Source organism: Lonchura striata, chromosome 8 (genome assembly GCF_050655825.1).
Source record: "Lonchura striata isolate lonStrDom1 chromosome 8, ASM5065582v1, whole genome shotgun sequence".
Lineage (NCBI taxonomy): Eukaryota > Metazoa > Chordata > Aves > Passeriformes > Estrildidae > Lonchura > Lonchura striata.
This window is the reverse complement of record NC_140710.1, coordinates 17,650,285-17,668,027: the sequence shown is the minus strand read 5'-3', so window position 1 is coordinate 17,668,027 and position 17,743 is coordinate 17,650,285. Positions and strand designations below refer to the sequence as shown.

At 40.5% G+C, this 17,743-nt stretch overlaps 1 protein-coding gene across 3 annotated transcripts in view; it reads left to right on the top strand.

Annotated features, from left to right (window-relative positions):
* ALG14 (ALG14 UDP-N-acetylglucosaminyltransferase subunit) overlaps positions 1–17,743 on the top strand; it is a 33,917-nt gene that overhangs the window by 863 nt on the left and 15,311 nt on the right. The window contains exons 2-3 of one of the 3 annotated variants that reach the window (XR_014957083.1): positions 514–13,391; positions 15,621–15,772. Coding sequence is in view for 2 of the 3 variants with exons in the window: in XM_021525683.4 (XP_021381358.3) it covers positions 13,259–13,391; positions 15,621–15,772 (285 nt within the window). In the remaining variant the exon portion in view is untranslated. Of the gene's footprint in view, positions 1–513; positions 13,392–15,620; positions 15,773–17,743 lie in introns of those variants that run through there. The other 2 variants (XM_021525683.4, XM_077785459.2) reach the window with 2 other exon arrangements.

Here is a 17,743-nt window from a genome sequence, read left to right as displayed (position 1 = left end):
ACTACCAGGTGTTTATGTAAACATCGGAACTACTAAAGTTTGCTTTCTTGTAGACTTGTGTCTTATGATTGATCAACTTTTGAATTGATTTTTGTTAAGAAAATTTTATGAGGCATCCTCAGACAAGTGAAGGGGATCCCGTTCTTGCTTCCAGTCTCCTTCCATTTCAAAAACAGATGGACAAATAAAGACAGCAATACCATAATTTCACTTAATTTCTTAGTGAAATTAAGATTAAAGCCTCATGTTTTACTCTGATGTCATATCATTCTTTATATAAATTAATATTTCAACCTATTTTCTACTACATCTGCATTTTTTAGTGAATCAGAATAGCCACGAAATCCTAAGAACTCCATGGTAGGATCATAAACCACTTTTAAGATCACATAAACTATAAAAATTCCAAGATAATTTTTTCTTCATTAACTCACCTTCCAAAGAACAGCCCTCACTTTTTGCTTAATACAGTATCAGTGACTTCAAAGTTTCTTTACATATACCTCTTTTAAGTTGTAACTGCAGTGACACCAGTACTCCATATGGACAAGCAGTGGACTTCTGGGGTGACAGAGGACCTGCAGTGGAAGTAAAGGCATGAATGGTTGTCCTCAGGCCTGCAGGTACTGGCAAGGTCTCTTTTCTCTCATGGTTAAGAAGCAAAGGCTAAAGGCTCTGGGCAACAAGCTCTGGCATATTTAGCTGCTGTGTTTTAAGATTTGATTTCTCTCAACTGCCTGAGGTCATGATCATTCTAGGAGAGTAAAACAATTAAAGTAGGTATTACTTTAACATGCCAGCCTGTAACCTGGAGTCTACACCATAAGAGTGTAGTAATACCTAACAGCAGAGTAAAATAGACACTTGAGAGTGGTAATGTCTTAAACTGAATGTGTAACTCTGCCAAAGACCCCTTATCAGAGCTCTAAGCCTCAAAACGACCCATCCCCATTATGCACTTACAGGTTAGGAAGCATCTAGAAGACAAACCAGACTCTCCCCAGACTCTCTGTGTAGCACACAGCCTACCAAAGAATTCCTCTGGCCCGGTGTGCTGTGTGGGTGAAAGAAACGAGTTTGTCCTGCCTCGCTGCTCTCTTCTTGGCCTGAGATCAGCACGTTGTTGAGCACGCAGCAGATCGTGACCAGAGGCAATGGCCTCTTTCAACAGCCCCATAACACGTGCTGGGTTGAGAGCTGCTGACTTTAAAGGTGAGAATGGTGAGGCACTGAGGATTCCTGACTGGCAACTGCTCTCCACATGAGCATACAGCAGGGCACCTCACACACGTTTGACAAAGAAAGTTTGCAAATAAAGAACTAGCTATGGGGAAGCACAAAGGCATTGCACTAGAAGGGAGACCTGTAGACATGGTTAGATATAGCTACCATATCCAGGTTGCCTTAGATTGGTTGTCTGTCCCTTTTTCCAACCAGAATTGTTTCCCAGGGAGATTCCGAGAACTGTGTATGTTTAGGATTTTGAATGTGTATGTCTAGGATTCTTGGTATCTAATCATCTCATCATGTTATTGCATACGTGCAGCAAGCAGTCTCAACCTTGGATGTCCCATGTCCAGCAATCCCAGAGACCTCAGAGCAAACACCATAGGCCCATATTCTATAGGCAGTGTAATGCCAACAAAATTAAGGGAGTGCTCTGCTACTCCTACAAAGTGTTGCATGAACAGACCACACAGTTACTTTGAGCATTTCCAGCAAGTACAAGGCTTTCTGTACTCACATGATGCAACTGGAGCACCTTTATTTGTATCAGAAATAGAGTAGCCAAAGGGTGGGATAAAGAGCCACCAGAGCAGTATCCCAGCCAACTGGCTGCTGTACATTGGCTTTCACAACTAATACACCTCTTCCTCCCTCCCTTGTGGTGTGCAGCCACCACCTTCCAGCTGCTGCAAACCAGTTTCCCCTGCTAAATATCAATTGCCAAGAACTTTCCTCGGTAACAGCGGCAGCTTCTGAAGTGAAGCTTAAGAACAGAAAGGGAGTACTAGCAATGGCCTGCTCAGGTGAGCTGCAGAACAGAGATTTAGCAACACAAGGCAAAAAATTGCAGTGTATTCCAGATCAACACATATGCATAGCAAAGGTAGGGAGGACAGGGAGGTATCACTGTAGCATTTGCAGGTAGCAGCATAATTCTATTGGCTTCTGCTGAATCATCTTATTTGTACTACGTAAGAGAAAAATAGGGCTGTGCTTTTCACCTATTCTTTAATTACAACTTCTTGATTATATTGATGATTTTCAACTTCATGTCAATTAAACCCATTAATTCCATAAATGAAGAGCAAATTTGGATAAAATGGATGGGATTTGTTACAACAGGGTAGTAACTGGAAGGCAGCCCAAGATAAGTAGTCAAAGTCTGCAGTAATCTACCCTCAGCTGAGTTGTACACACCTGTTCCATACCCTTCTCCTTCTGGAATTAACTTTCAGAGTGGCACTTCAAGTACGGTAAAAATTTGTTGTCAGATGACTGCTCCCACTAAAATCTGCAAGAGGGATGTGACCATGAAAGAAAAGTACACAGTAACCTTTCCAAAGTATGCCTGTAATTTCAGAATTGTGTTTTCCCAGAGCTGAGCCTCCTTCTGCCAAGAATGAAGCCTTTATCATGGTTGCTGTATTGAAAAGTGAGACATAGGTGAGAAAGAAAAATACTTTTAGAGCATTTGAAGATTATTTCAGTTATAGTTTTAAATTTATACAGGATGTAACTGACATTTCTGTCTGAATTTACCCACTGTAGTAAGAATAGATCTTAATGAATGTTTAAAGCCTGAGCAGTTTATGAAAGAAATTATATAACATAGTGTTGTAGAAGCAGTGGATTGAATTCAGTGACCTAAAAAATGCTTACATTTATTTCTGTCTTAGGAAGTTCCTAGGTCTACCTGTCAGCAGCAGGACATATTCCCAGGAAATCAATTATACATGTAAACAAAAATATCATGGAGATTAAAGAACATATGAAAGACCAAGCACAGTTCTTCTTTCACAACACCGTGAATCAAGAGTAACTTCACTGAAGCCAATGAGTTATAGCAGTGTGAGTGAGAAAAGAACCAGCTCCATTGCCTGAAAATTACTTGGGCCACCCATGGAGTCCAATCAGAGGAACTGCAGGCAGATAATATTGCAGCATTTAATTCAGAAATCCCAAGTCTGAATAGAGGAGACTGAAAAGAAAGGAACTGAATTTGATTTTGGTTTTTAAAAAAACCCTGAAAAATAGCAGGAAAATGGTGAATGGAAACAAAAAAAAATTACTCCATTTCTAAAAAAATCTCTCTCCAAAAAACAATTTGCATAGACCAAAGAACAAATCTGTATGCTTTGGGCTTTTTTTAACATCATGCAGGTACCCAGTTAACAGTGGCTGAGCTGTATGCTTCCCTGAAGGCAAAGTGTTATCTTGGCTTTCCAAACAGCAGACACATTTTGTGAGTTGATGCACACTGTGCTACACCTACCAGAGGAGTGCTGCAGAACGAGGGTCAGACCTTTCCAGCACAGGTCACTGTAACATATCCTACCACATTTTTAGGTAGTAACATACCTTCACTTTCCCTGCTTTAGTTTACTCCCTCTAAACACATGCTCCATTTTTCATCTGAGGTCAGCGAGTTGAACTTTCCCAGCTCCTGTCACCTCCCACTTGAGAGCATTTCTGCCAGTAGTATTTACTGTCCGTAAGAGAACAAAGGCTTGTTTCTGGAAAGCTGTCTGTTCACCAACCTCTTCCTGTCCCTTCTTCAGTTTTCTTCCAGTTTTTCTGTCTTCTCCATTTGTGTCTCTCACCACACACTGTCTCTTTCATCTATTTACACCTCACCTGCAGCATTACCCTCTGAATTGGTATTATTGTCCTGATTATAACTGTCCAGAAGCTACTGAGGACCTCTGAAAGAAGGACATTGTGAGCTTACCATGCTGCACTAGAAGCCCCTACATGGATGCACCATGTCAGCATTATGACAAGATGTCAAATCACATTAAGACAGATGTGCTGAGTATTATTCACAGAATTCACAGGAACACCATCTCTCTTTCTTTTCCAGGTCACTGTCTCCCCATTTTTTCCCCCCTCTTCTACTTTATATTCTATTTTTACTATCACGTTTTCCTTTTATGTCACTTTATTTTCTTCCTCCCCACAGTTATCCTCCCCGGCTTCCTTCAGTGTCCACCTCACATTGCTCCATGCATTTTCTTCCCTCTGATGTGCCTGCACAAAGGAGTATAATGGAGGCAGTACTGCAGCTTTGTTAAATATGTCCTTGGCTCTTCAGTAAACAAAGCTACTGGGTGCATCTTTGGGATCTGCAAACCAGAAAGGTCTAGAGAAAGTGTTTCATTCCCAAAGGATTAAGCCAGAGAGCTCTGAGATTTTAGAAAACTTCTTGGTTCCCTAATCTCCAACATGAAGCACACCACAAACAGCAGGAGGAATTCTGAAAACCCGATTCTTTTCTTCACAAGCACATATTTCCTTTTGCTTTGTGAACTGAGGCTCTTAGCAACAAGAGAACAGGGTAGTGACTAGAATTTGATAATGTCAGAACAGCAGAAAATTAAAAAATATGTACTTTGTAATGGCATACAATTGGAAAGAATAAAATTAGTGCCAAGCAGTCCTAAAATCAAACAAAATGTTTCCTAATAATTCAACATACAGAGGGTCAGAAAGCAATCTGGGTTTTAACATTCTGTCTGGTAATTAAAATCAGCATAATTCAAGTGCAGAACAAGTGCTTGTTGATACAAGGTATTTTGTTTTTTGTGATAGCATCAGACTTTCAGGTAAAAAGAGAGAGCACGTGCTTTGGATGGCATCACTCATCTGTATGCTAAAGATAGCTTCTAAGCCTCGCTTAGCTCAGTCTGAACTTTGGCACAACCACAGCAGCTGCACAGCGTGTCACTGTGCCTCCTTCAGCACACACCACAGCAGGGAAAGAATGGTTGGTAAGGATATTTTAATGGCAGATGTGTTAGCCTGAACAGGTCAAGTAGCTTCTTCGGACAATAATTCCCTCTGAATACTCTATCAATTTTTTTCAGATTTTTCCAAAAACTTTCTATCATGTTTAGTGATTTTTTTTATCTTCTCTTGATCTGTGAAAGCCTTGAGGAAACAAGGAAGGAAAATTGCTTGATGACACAAGGAAACAACAAAACCTGCTCTATATTCACTTTATATATGTCTAAATGCTGTAGAAATCAAATTTTAAAAACTGAATAAGAAAGCAAGAAATTGTTTTCCACATAGTTCTCAAAAGCAGCAGTCAATAGTATTTGTAATAATTATAATTTTTTCAGAGAATGTGATTTCAAAATCTATAATTCTTAAATATTAAAACTTTTAAATTTCATATTTGGGGATATTAAAGTGGTGTCATATATTGTTTCAAAAGTAAATATAATTTATGTCTTGATTTTGTCAGTTTAGGAGATCCAAAATGTATTATTCATTATTCCTTTATTACTAATTATGAATTCTAGCAAAGACCCCGCTTTTAGCACAGCTACTTGTTAATATTGTGATTATTTTCTAATTTTGCATTGGCACTATTACAGATTCTTACCTAGGGTTTAACTGTTAGTCAGCACTGATATCAGAAGCTGTAGTAATTCCCCTCCCAAGGCCTTGTTCTGTATATTAATTCATACAGACATGTTCCTTTTTACAATTCTAGTCATAGGAAGGACAAAATGCTCTATAATGTTCTTTCAAATCTAAGATTTAAGACAGCAGTCCTGGTAAAAACATACAAAAAGACAAGAAACTACATTAAATACAGCAGTGCTAATGTACAGAAAGAAAGCTTGCCTTTCAAATCAAGTGAAGAATTTTTTTTAGGCTTCTACTTCCAATGACACTTTTCAACACCATACCTTACTGATTAGACAAATACCAGAAAAATATTGACTACAAAACCCAAGAATACCTAAAAATAAAGAAAATACAAAATTAATCCTAATTCTGTATGTGAGATATATATATATATATAGAGAGAGAGATAGATAGATAGATAGATAGATAGATAGATTGATAGATTGATTTAAAAAAGCTAAGGTGGAAGAGTTTCACCATGAAAATATATCATGCAAACATGATAAGTGGATTTGAACAGTCACTTTGTGAATTGCACCAAATAGATTGTCTAACTGAATAAATTGCAGAAAAATTGCATTGTGACATACACAAATTAGAACATCATGGTTGTAGCTTTTTCATTGTTGTCCATTTCCTTTTATTTTGTTGTAAACATACACATTTTTCTGTGATAACTCCACTGGGACTGCTCAAAGAACCAGCATTTCAACACCTGCTCATCTGATTTGCTGAATAAGGGACATTACACATCTGGAGTGCCTGTGGAGATGTCCTCTTGTTCTATTTGGAAATTATGCTCCAGTGGAAACAGGAATCTCACCACTGAAAGTGGAAACTTTACAATTAAAGGTATGTTGGACAACTGTAGCTGCACATACACAGACCAAAACACTGCAGTCCAATGCCACCTTCTGCAGTGCCAGGTCAGGTGCGTTCTGCCCACACTGTACTCCACACATATGCAATCCTCAGTTTCACTTGGAACCAACCTGGTTTTTCTTTTCTGTGTACAGTACTCTTTAAAGGTGATTATAGTTACAAACAATTCATATTAAATAATATCATCAATTAAATAATAGCAATGATAATAATAATCATCATCATCAGGATTTATACAACCTCTTGGATTGACTATTAGCTATTTAACAATTGCTTGTATTTACAATAGTACCAGTCCTCCAACACAAACGTACAATCAAAAACTATTTTTCTTCAAAGTATTCTAAAAAGAGTATGAAATCACATGTAAACTTTCTTTTTTGGAAATTATTTATATTATTTATTTTAGTCAGTATTAGTAAATTGGAAGCTGACATAAAGCTTGTGTTTCCAAATGTATAAAGTTTTTTCTTTTCAGTAATATATTAATCACAAGTCAGCTAAATAATTAATACCATAACTTAACTCTAAGCAATTGTCTCATTATCACTGTTTAATTCACAGGCACTGGAGTCGACCAACTAACTCTCTTGACACCTCAACGACACATTAAATTCACAGTAGCTAATGCAAATGGTTTATAATTTCCTAGCATTCATTAAAACTGTAATAAAGGCAAGGACATTCTTTTCTTGTACTGTCAAACAGAGAGAGAATAGTATTACACATCACCTGTGGTTGATGAAGAAAATGTGAGGCATATCTGTTTTTAAATCTTATCACATAATTAAAACCGGTAAAGTACAGTGCAGAGGGCAAATTATGTTGGCAATAGCTGGACTTTAGACTGTGTCAGCTTTTTCTTAACAGGGTTTCCTATGGTTGATACCTTACATATTTTAACTAAACAGATAGAAGAAAAAAAAGAATTTCATATTTTGAAATCATAATATTTTGTCTCCCAAGTATTATACACAAATATACAGAAATTACAACACTGAGATACCTTTGGCAGCCCTTGCAAACTCTGCAAAGAATTCACTTTATCTCCATTGAGAGCTAGTGGAGTCATTACATTCAATTGATTTAAATAGTACTTAAATAGATCAAATCCCTAAATCCACAGCCATACCTGGCAACATCCCCAAAGCAATAGTCAACAAATTATATATTTTTAAACACAACTGCATGAATAAAAGATGGAAAATAAATGGAAGGAAAAGAACATGAAATACAGTGTAGAGTAAAACCAGAAGACATCTTCCCTTCTCTTTTAATATGACCTGTTATTTCAAGTCCAGCATGACATTAATCCATTGCTAGACCTTTAGAACCCTAAACAGCTCAGAAAATTATCCTCACTTTCAACTGAGTAGCATTTCCTTGCAGAGAAGGGTGTCAGTTCTGCTGCATTTTGCATGCTCATAAGGAGGCAGGGGAGAGAACACAGAAGGATGAGATGCCCTCTCCTCAAGCCTAAGAGTGCTGAGGGCTGGGCACTCAAAGCCAGAGCTGTGACAGCAGCAGCAGCCCCACAGCTGCCTGGGTTTCAGAGAAAGGAAAAGCTGTGCACCCAACACAAGCTGATAGCTTGGTCTCATCTATCTCCCTGCACAAGCAGTGGTCACGTTTTCTTACAGCAGGAACCCAGGAAAGGCTAAACCAATGTGCATTTCTCTTCATCAACCTTACAGATGCTTTCATGGCAAGCTCAGGAAAACCCCAGTCAAAAAGCAGCAGTGAATAGGTAGAGAATCCTACATCCTAACCCTCAAGTATCCTGCAAGTTTCATTTAACATTACAGATCAGAAAGCAGATTTCCAGGAGATTAAAAATAGACTTCAAATCTATTTTTAGGTGTGTTTTTAAAAAAGGCTTTATTTTTATAGGCCAAGTCGCCTGAGGCACCCAAGTGACCTCCAGGGCACTCAGTATTTTTAAGGAGTGAAACAGCAGTCTCTTTCTCCTGGCCTCTTGAACAGACAGAAGAGCATTATTTTACATTATGTTACAGGGACTGCTTCCTGAACACACTACCCAGAAATTACGAGTTGCATGATGCAATTTCAGTGCTGTCTACTACAAAAGTTTCTGCTTCATAAAAGCACACCCAGAATGCACCCAAATGGTTACAACACCTTGTGTCATCAAAGCCACATGCACCAGCCCTCCAGACACACTCTCAGATGTAGCAGGTTAAAGAAACATTGGCTGGCAGTGTGGCTCATGACTGTAAGAGAAAAATATTCTCCTTACAAATTGCTACTTTGATACTAAATTAATACATGGTATTTAGACCCAAACAAATTTCTAAAAACAACCTACTCTCCTACTTCTAACAACTGTATTCAGAAAACTTGACATTGCCAACAAGAGGGAAATGTAGTAGTGAAGGATACCTCATTTATTGAGCTGATGTAAACTCACAACTACTTTGCTGTCTATGCCTGAAAATTAAAATGTAAAGAAAAGCAAATGGGAATGGGAAAAAATAAAAAGTTTTAAAAGTTTTTAATATGGAATAAGTCTTATTATTTTAGGAATTTGGTTCTACTTTTTTGGAATCTAGCACAAGCATTGTTTAAGTGTTTGCAAGTGCTGAATTTTTACATCTAAACAAAAGAGACTCAAATACATATGAGAAGTGCTCTTATACCAGGAAGCACAGCATTAACTGTAATGTTAACATAAATATTACAGCTGTTATTGATTGCAAATACAAATCAGGACTTCTAAGATTACATTCCTTTAATTCTAATGACTCATAAGAAAGTGTAACTGCACTTGGCCCAAAGTGATTGAAATTAGCAGCTGTCTAAAGGGACAAATCTTGCCACAGACTGGCTCTGATAACATTCTAATTTTTCCTTCAAGTGAGATCAGCCAGCAGCTTGTCTCCAGTTGATCCCAAATAGTCTATTCCACTGATTAATTTAAAAATACCTTTCTTTCCTGACCACAGAACTTATTACAACATTTAGTATGTTACTGCTCTTCTAGAGTCTTCCAGATGCAGTTTGCATTTCTAATACTAAAGAAGAACCCACTTAGAAGTCTTCAGGTTTTGTCTAATCAAAAAGCATACCACTTCTCAAAGTGTTTCTAAAAACACCATAAGCTCATACAAATAAATAATTGCTTCCAGAAAAAAAAAAAAAAAATCAAGTTTACTTATGTAAGGTATCTGTTCTTACAAATCACTTCTATGAAAATATCATGCAGAAACTATGAATAATATTTAGATACATTTAAATGAATTACTGCAGTTTAACATGATAAATGGTTCTACATTACAATCTTTTCCAGTAGCAAAGCCCAAGTGATTCCTGTCCTTTTTCTCATCCAATTGTTCTACCATTTTGCTAGTTTACTCATCAGTAGTGCTGATGCAACTGTTTGTGGAGCTGCACTCTAAGCCAAAACAAGAAAAAATGACCTCATTTTAGAAAACAACAGTACACTCACTGCTTTTCGTAGGTGTAATTTTAGAACCTGTAATTAGAAGGAAAAAAAAAACCCAAATGTCACAAGTATTCAAAGTGCAAGTTAAGAAATCATGAATACAAGGTGTATTTCAATTGAATGGAAAGGTTCTTGTTTAACAGTTAAGAGTTAGAACACTTACAGGTGGAAACTCAGAAAGTGAATTACTGCCAGATAGCCAAAGCTGTCTACATTTCATTTCAGGGGAAAAAATGGTTTTATTTATATTCCAATTACAGCCTTTCCTGTTGGAGACAAAAGAATCTGAAACACAAAGAGCGAGCTTCGCTCAGTTCCCTTTAGTGCCCAGCAGTGTAACTTTCAAAGCAGACCTGCACCCCAGGCAGCAGGAGGCTTCCACAGAGAATATTCACGTTTAAAAGGAGAGCAGCACATCTTTCTTTGGAACATTGTCTCACAAGTGGTACATGATAAAAATATTGTACCTATTTTTTCCTATTCAAGAGTTACAGAGCTGGATAACAGTGACCAATTATTTAGAACAAGTGATGGTTCATTTCTCCTTCAGAAATGTTCAAAGCTAACTTCCTGCATCAGTAGCAGAGGTGTCAGAGGCAGCCTCTGCAGCTGCATCACTTTCTGTCGAATGACTTTTCAGACCAAGTGCACCACTTCCTCCCAGACAGGCAGGTCACTCACTCACTCACAGTATCAGTGCTTTTGCAGACTGGAGAACAGAATGCAGAATTAATCACTGCCTTCCTCATGGAAACCCTGTACTTCACCTGCTTCACCTTGCTTAGCTAACACAGCTGAGATGAAGATTTCTCAAGGCATTTCCCCGACTGGAATCATGGCCAAGCGTTCAGCACACACCTGGAGGAGTAGACAGCAACCTGCTTTCTTCAGGACTGCTAACAGTTGTTGCACTGAAGGCTCCCAGGTCCAGAACATGGTATCAAGGGAGCAGGGAGTTGCCACGATGAAAAAACACAAATACATATAAGTCCTACTAAGAAAAGGCAGGATTAGCAGTGTTACACTGAAAAAGACCTCTGTTCAGTTTTCACAAAGGAAAAAAAAAAATCCACAAAACTTTATTGCAACTAGGTATCAGACTGTTGCCTTAGTCTTTAGTTATTTTAACCAATCTTAGCAAATTGTGAATCCTCCCTCAAAACTTGCAATCTTCTGTGGCTACTACTTGAAAACTACATCTCCTACTCTTGCAAACTGAACAATGAATTAGCAGACTTCAAGCACAAGCTGTAGGAGTTTATGAGGCAAACTCACTGCTTAGATTTTTAGACTCCTTGAAAGTTAAAACCTTTGCATCCAAGAAACTGTCTACTCCAAATAACAGGTCTGCATCACTCTAATTTTTTCCTCTTATTTTTAAATGCCTTCCAACTTCCCTGGTTTTAGGTCAGTTTCTCATTAATTTCACCAAATGCATTTACACAAGAATTCTGTATTAGAAGGGAAAGTATGTATATATAGAATAAATACCATGAAAAGGAGAAAAGAAGTTGAAACTTTTTATATTAATATCTACTGCTGAGTTTCCAGGACTGTTTCTTGTAATCAAATGCCTAATAAAAAGCAGTTCTTTAACATTTATAGTAGGAAAAAAGAAGAGAAAAGATCTTGAGAAGTCTTGAAAAAAACCCACCTTAAATAAAACAATTGCTAGCTACACCTGCTGTGGCAACTGGGATAAATTCTACATCGTTTATTTTCATTGAAGAGACTACAAGTGGGGAAAAGATAACCATAGACAAAATTAGTATTTGAATTGTCTATAGAATTTACTGTCTTGTTTTAACCTAGTAGTTTATGTCTGAAAAGGTATTCTAGTACTTTCTTCTGTCATTGACTTGCACCTCTATTGTCCCTACTTATTAGTTTTACATAGCTAATTAAATGGAAATCAAAGTGAATTTTGGAAATTTATGCATCATCCAAAGAACTTTTAATTAAAACCTTGTTGCTTCCACATGTCAGTAATGACTAGGCAGTGAGATAATTTTGTGAGGTTACTCATTTGGGTGGAAGAGAAGCTTACCATGGTAATACTGTTTTTAATACTCTCTGCTTAAAGCATGTGCAAAATTATATGTTACCGTAACATAAAGAAAAAAACATAATCTGTAGAGCTGTGAAGCATGAATCACAAAGACTCACTTCAGATCCTAAGTTGCCGAAGGATTGGTGGAGCTTGTATCTTTTACTCATATGACATACAATAACCATTGGAATCCACAAATCTTTGTTAAAAATGAGAGAGAAATATTAAGTTTCCAAGGCTGGTAGGGATACAAAAAGTCCAATTTGTTCAGGAGTAAGAGGGGGGAAAAAACAGCCAGAGAAACCATAGCAGGCTGATGCAGAATTGCACTGTGTTTGATGTGTTGTGGTTGTACACTTGAGGTACAAGTGCACAGCTGTCACGTTTCATGTGTTCAACAACTCACCCCACAAAGCAGCAGCATCAAACTCTCCATAAAGCTCCAGAGTTCACTGCTCCCGGTTCACGGGCCAAGAGGAGGGCCTTGCTCCCTGGCAGGTAATTTAAAGACAATTATGAACAAACTCTTTCCTAATCGTAAAATGCAGGAGCTTACTCTTTCTAGCAAACACACGCCACATCTGAGATCAGCCCAGTGGCTGAATCATCGCTTTCTCCCAACAAAGGCTGGATGCTGACTGAGGCAGAAAGAGCGCTGATCCACTGCTCCACGCTTCTTGCTCAAATGAAAAGCTTAAGTATTACCATGAATGAAAACTAGAACCACGACAGGCAGTGAAACGTTAATGTTCTTTATTTTATGCATTACTGTAGGCTGTGTAACATTACAGCTGCATGTAAGCACACATACCTGGATCGGCATCAGTGCATATGCATATTCATATGCATATCCATATTCATACGCATATTCATGGTCCCGCAGGAATCCCTGCGAGCCACGGAGCCCCCGGCTCCCGCAGCCCGTGCCCGGCGGGCAGGCTCGGCTCGGTATTCCGCAGCTCCGGGACGCCGGCGGGGGAGCCGCAGATGCCAGCGGGTGCTGGGAGGCGCGGGGAGCACCGGGCGGGCACACGGGGAGCCCCTCACGCCGCACCACCGCGCCCCGGGCCCGCCGAGCCCCGCCCGCCCGCGGCCCCGGTCACCCCCGGTCCCCCCCGGAGCCACCACCGCGCTCAGAGCGCGCGGAGGTTTGGACCGCGCCGGCCGCCGTACGGGGGAGGTGTCTCTGCCGCTTCCGCGAAAGGTGGCCCTCGGCGCGCATGGAGGAGCTGCCCGTCGTCGTGCTCCTGCTCCTCCTCCTCTCCTTACTGCTTGTCCCGCTGGTGCTCCTGCATAGGAGGCGCCGCGGCCGGCGGACGCCTCCGTTCAGTCTTCTGGTGGTGGCCGGCTCTGGTGAGTGGGGGTTCCGCCGGCGGGAGCGGGTGGCGCCGTAGATTTGCCGCTCCTGGATTCCTGGAACTACGAGACCCGGCATGCAGCGCGACCGGCCAGCGCGAGGCTGCCCGTCTACCCTGGTGCATGCCGGGAGTTATAGTCGCGGGTGCGTGTGTCAGGAGCCGGTGCCGGGCGCCCCCAGCAGCTGCTGAGGTGCCCCGGGCCGGGCCGGGCCGGGTGTCCCCGGGGCCCCGCCTGGCTTGGGCGTGTTGGGCCTGGATCTGAGTCCCTGTGGCGCACGGGTGCAGGACTGGCCTGTGCAGCTGCTCGCTCTTCTGGCTGAGCACGGCCGATGGCGATCCGGGCACGGCGTTCCGAAGCCGGGCACGCCCCTTGCATGCGTGGCACTTCGCAATCAACCAGCCCACGTTGTGATTTACTTACAGGAGTCACACGTGCGGGACGTACACATCTGCTACTCCTTTTTGCCTTGTTATGAGTTGGAGGGCAATTCATTTACCTAAAAAAAAAATTTTATTTGAAAATTTGCAGTTGACAAATACAGGCCAGCTGTGATTTCAGCACCTCAGTATCCCTTTGGTTTTTGCACATCAACTAATTAAGTAATAATCCCGAGATCTTTCTGCATCTGAGTTTTACTGGCAGGTTTATTATAATTCTTCAGGTCATCTTTAAATCCACTAAGGCTGGAAATGTGTGTATTTTCTTTTAGTCCTCTGGAATCTAGTTAGCCTGTATTAAAAGAATACTTCCACTGTACATCAGCTTACTGGGTGAAATAATACATAACAGTTAAGATTTGCATCGTGTTCAAGCCTATTCTTTGAGACTTTTAAGTAGAAATCTCCTGCTCTTCTGTGAGCGCTCAGCTGATCGCATTAAAATGTATGAAACCTTTACAAACACCACTCAGGTGAAAATATCTTCAAACGTATTTGAAAAATACCACATGAAATAGTACAGAAAGGTGGCAAAGTGTAGTGCAATGCTGCAGCTCTCCTTGTTGTCAGTTGTTCACCAGCTATGAGTGTTTAACCGGTGCAACAAAGGTCTCTTGGGAGCCTAGTGACACTGAACAGCAGGAGGTAGCAGGAATACATGGAGTTTACTGGTTTTGGTTATGTATTTCTGCGTGTGGTTTCATGTTGGTCTGATGCAGTCCAACAGATAAAAGGTGAGATTGCTCCACTTGACCTACACAATCTTCCTTCTCCTACCCTTCCACTCTAACAGTATCCCTCTAACTGCTTTTCAGGAAACTCAAATGACAAAAAACCCCAAAATTTACCCAGCTGTCAAAAAGCCCAGTATGTGCACACTCCCCTTCTCTCTTTAGTGCCAGTTTAGCCCCAGGACACAGTGACCCTGCAGTTAGAAGGCTGTGAAGGCTGTTCAAGGGCAGAGCAGTTGCTGAAGCAGGACTGCTTGTTCTGTCAGCACCCAGCAGCTACACCACTGTGACTGCAGGTGACACGGCTATGGCTGCAGGGTGGCACTGCTGTGACTGCACGGTGACACCGCTGTGGCTGCACGGTGACACTGCTGTGGCTGCAGGTGACACCGCTGTGACTGCAGGGTGACACCGCTGTGGCTGCACAGTGACGCAGCTGTGGCTGCAGGGTGACACTGCTGTGGCTGGAGGGGGACACCGCTGTGGCTGCAGGGTGACACGGCTGTGGCTGCACGGTGACACTGCTATGGCTGCAGGGGGACACGGCTGTGGCTGCAGGGTGGCACTGCTGCCTGGCTGGTTTTGCTGTGACAAGCTGGGGTAGCACACCCCTGCCCTGGCAGCTCACAGCACTGGGCACAGGAGGGGTCAGCTCTGATTCCAAGGTGCAGCTCTGAGCCAGGTCCTGCCCAGCTGCATTTTGGCCATCGCCCGTGGGGTGGCCTCTGAGTGCAGAGCAGTGTCACTCTGTGCCCAGTTGTTCTGCACTGTGTACAGGACATTAAACACAAACGTCAGACTCCTGTGTGACCCTGGCTCAATCCCATTTCACTGGAAAACGTCCATCAATAGCCCTTCCCTGGGAGCCGAGTTCCCTCCGTGTGATTAAACAGTCTCAGCCATCCTCTAATTAAATCCTTTACTCTCAGAAGATACTTTCTCTCTGGTAGTAGTAATACTATTATGCTTTAAAATGAAAAGTGACTGATTCAGCTGGAGAAATGGAAAGTTACAACATTTTTCATATACTGATTGCAGTTTGTTTTGTTTTACAGGAGGACACACAACAGAAATCCTGAGGTTACTTAGCTGTTTGTCAGAGTCATATTCTCCTAGACATTATGTTTTGGCAGACTCAGATAAGATGAGTGAAGCTAAAATACGTTCTTTTGAACAAAAAAGGGCTGAAACATTCTCCGAGTCCCAGGTAACTTTTTAAATACTCATATAAGAAAAATGATCTTGACATTCTAATTCAAGGCAATTTGGTAATGATTCTTTGCAAGGACATTTTTACCAGCTAGCCACTGAAGTATTACCTGTAGCTGTAAGAATACTGGGGCAAAAATATTGCAGAGGGGATTTTTTTTATTAGTTTGGCACTTCCCTCAGTGACATACAGTATTTTTTGAAAGAAATTATATGTAAAAATATTTTAGCTAAGAAAACCTTAATTTAAATTGCATTGGCTTTCTGTGTTTCTAAACTGTGTCATGGTTGTATTTTTAAAATAAAGTATTAAATGTTTGTTTAAAAGGGATGCAAGGCCTCTGATTGTCAGTTTTCTGGCTGATGACCTGAACAAATGCTGAACTTCTAAAACACATGAAAAAATCATTGAAATGTCTTGTTTATTCTTTTCTCAGATGTTTGCTTGCTTTCAGCTCGTTTGCTGTATGATTAACAGACAGCTGACCTAAAGTGTGACCTGACATCCAGTGAAATTAGTAGAAAGTATTAGTGGAATAAGTACAGTGGAAATGAATGTTCTGACTACAAAAAGTTTAAGTCTTTTTGAGCAAATAGTACAACACACAGTACATTAATTATTTGCATGGTTTTGATTTCATATGGTGCACTTCCATTGTTTTCAGCAGCACTGTTGGGACAAAAGACTGTAGGACTCAGTACCAGTGATTTTCAGAATAAACCCTTTTAATGTAAGGCAACTCCGCTAAGGAGAACCACAGACTCACTAAGGAATGACATTTTTGCTTACTGCAACTTTCATGCCTCATTGTGCACCAAGGATGAATACTTAATAAAGCAACCAGAGGTATTTCCTGTTTAGAGACTTCTTGTTGGATAAACAGCCATTCACACAATCACCTGAAGACTGTCCAACCCTAAATTATTAGATTTCTTAAAGATACATATTTTCAGTATTAAAAGGTTATGTGGTTTTCATGGCTCACTTATTTTTGCTATGCATCTTCTCTTTTATAACCCCTCCAACTACTAACAGATCCTGTAGTTATATTTTCCCTCAACACTGAAAGCCAGAGGAGAATTTTTGGCTGCATGTGAGTTTGATGTCTGGATAACAGATGCTCATTTTCCTTTGACCAGTCTCCTTCTACTGAGCAAAAGTATTTAGAGTAAAAATGAAGGATAAATTTTGGAAAGTAAATCTCACATGCCTGTAACACACATTTGCTAAATTTTAAATCATGCTTTAACACATACACAGTGTGTGTTTTGTTACTGGGGACACTGGAGATTATCAAACATTTAAAAATTATGTCTTAGTAGCTACTTGAACCTTTGCATAAGTGAAAGGGAGAAGTCTGAATGCTTCAACACATGGTCATTCCCTTCCCCATCCTGTTAAGGAAGTAGATTTTTCCAGAACTAGGGACCAGATGGAAGACAAATTACAATAATGATGTAACAGAAAACTAGTGATGTAAGAGAAAATTAAACACACACACCTCCCACCCCTCCAAATATTTTTTCTTTTTGATCTGTGGCCTAGCTCTGTTCCAACAGCTATTCAGGGAGAAGGAAAGAAAGCCAGAATGAGCATCTTGCTTACAAGAAGAAAAATGCTGCACCTCAACCCACTAAGCCTCTTAAAAAAGAACTAAAAAATGCCTCCTATGAAAAGTCTCTGGTCCTGCTATCACTGGCCTCTTTGTTCTCTATCACTCCCCACCTGTAACCACAACTATTCCACGTGGATGCCCCCAGAGCTGTTACTCAGGGAACCTTCTATGCTCATAGAGAACCTGTTTCAGCTGCTGGCAACATGCTCCAGCAGCAGAGACAACTCATTGAAGAACATGAATCCTATACCCCCATGGTCATGTCTGAGATGAGCAACCAGATTAACTAACCTTTAGATAGACCTCTTCTGACCATATGTTCTTTTCCATTTCATGAGAGGTACTATGCTAAG